This window comes from Cynoglossus semilaevis, chromosome 18 (genome assembly GCF_000523025.1).
Source record: "Cynoglossus semilaevis isolate Cse_v1.0 chromosome 18, Cse_v1.0, whole genome shotgun sequence".
Taxonomy (NCBI): Eukaryota; Metazoa; Chordata; class Actinopteri; order Pleuronectiformes; family Cynoglossidae; genus Cynoglossus; species Cynoglossus semilaevis.
The window spans coordinates 784,566-785,323 of record NC_024324.1 but is presented as its reverse complement, the minus strand read 5'-3'; the positions used below and the strand labels follow the sequence as shown (position 1 = coordinate 785,323).

Here is a 758-nt window from a genome sequence, read left to right as displayed (position 1 = left end):
GGCCCACACTGGCATGTAGATCATACAGATGTGGCCCACATTTGGCCCCGACTAAAGTCAGCCTTAAGTTGGCCACATAGTCAGTGGTAAGTGGACCAAAGACTTGTAGTACAGGTCTAAGTGGGCTGCCTACATGCCAGGACTTCATAATAGAATGTGGGCCACAGAGAAGTGTGTCATCTGTCAGGAGTGACCCACATGTGTCGTTCTAATATTCACTCTGGTTTCTTTTTTTACATTTATCTTTTTACCAACGTCTTTGGACGCAGATGTCCACACATGTGGACCACAGACAGACAGACAGACACTGGTCCAACCTGTGTGACCCACACTGACCCTCCACTGGTTTTGGACCAGTGTTTAATCACTGCCTGTTTTCTACTTTCTATTAAAACAACTTTAAACCAAGCTAAAAAAAAATAACCACGTTGGCGGTCTCTTCATCAGTGTCATTACAGCCTTTGTCCACTAGGTGAAGCGTTTTTATGTCAATAAAACCCTGAACCTTTGGAACTCTCTGGACGGAGCCCATAAAAACATTTAGACATTTCCTGAAATCATCTAAAAAAAAGACCCAGAGATCTGCAGCTGAGGTCACGGAGGTCACGGAGGTCACGGCACCTGTGGACGTCCAGCTGGTAGTTGACCATCTCTGCGATGGTCTGGGCGTCGGCCGCAGATCCTGACAGAGCACAGAAGATCCTGTCGTGGAGGGGGGACAGTTTGTTCATCACCCTGTTCACCACAGCGTCCCTGCA

General features: G+C 47.6%; 1 protein-coding gene across 2 annotated transcripts in view; it reads right to left on the bottom strand.

Annotated features, from left to right (window-relative positions):
• psmb9a (proteasome 20S subunit beta 9a) overlaps window positions 1-758 on the bottom strand; it is a 22,383-nt gene that overhangs the window by 20,619 nt on the left and 1,006 nt on the right. For both annotated transcript variants that reach the window (XM_025064981.1, XM_008330938.3), the window contains exon 3: window positions 622-753. In XM_025064981.1, coding sequence (XP_024920749.1) covers window positions 622-753 — 132 coding nt within the window. The remainder of the gene's footprint in view (window positions 1-621; window positions 754-758) is intronic.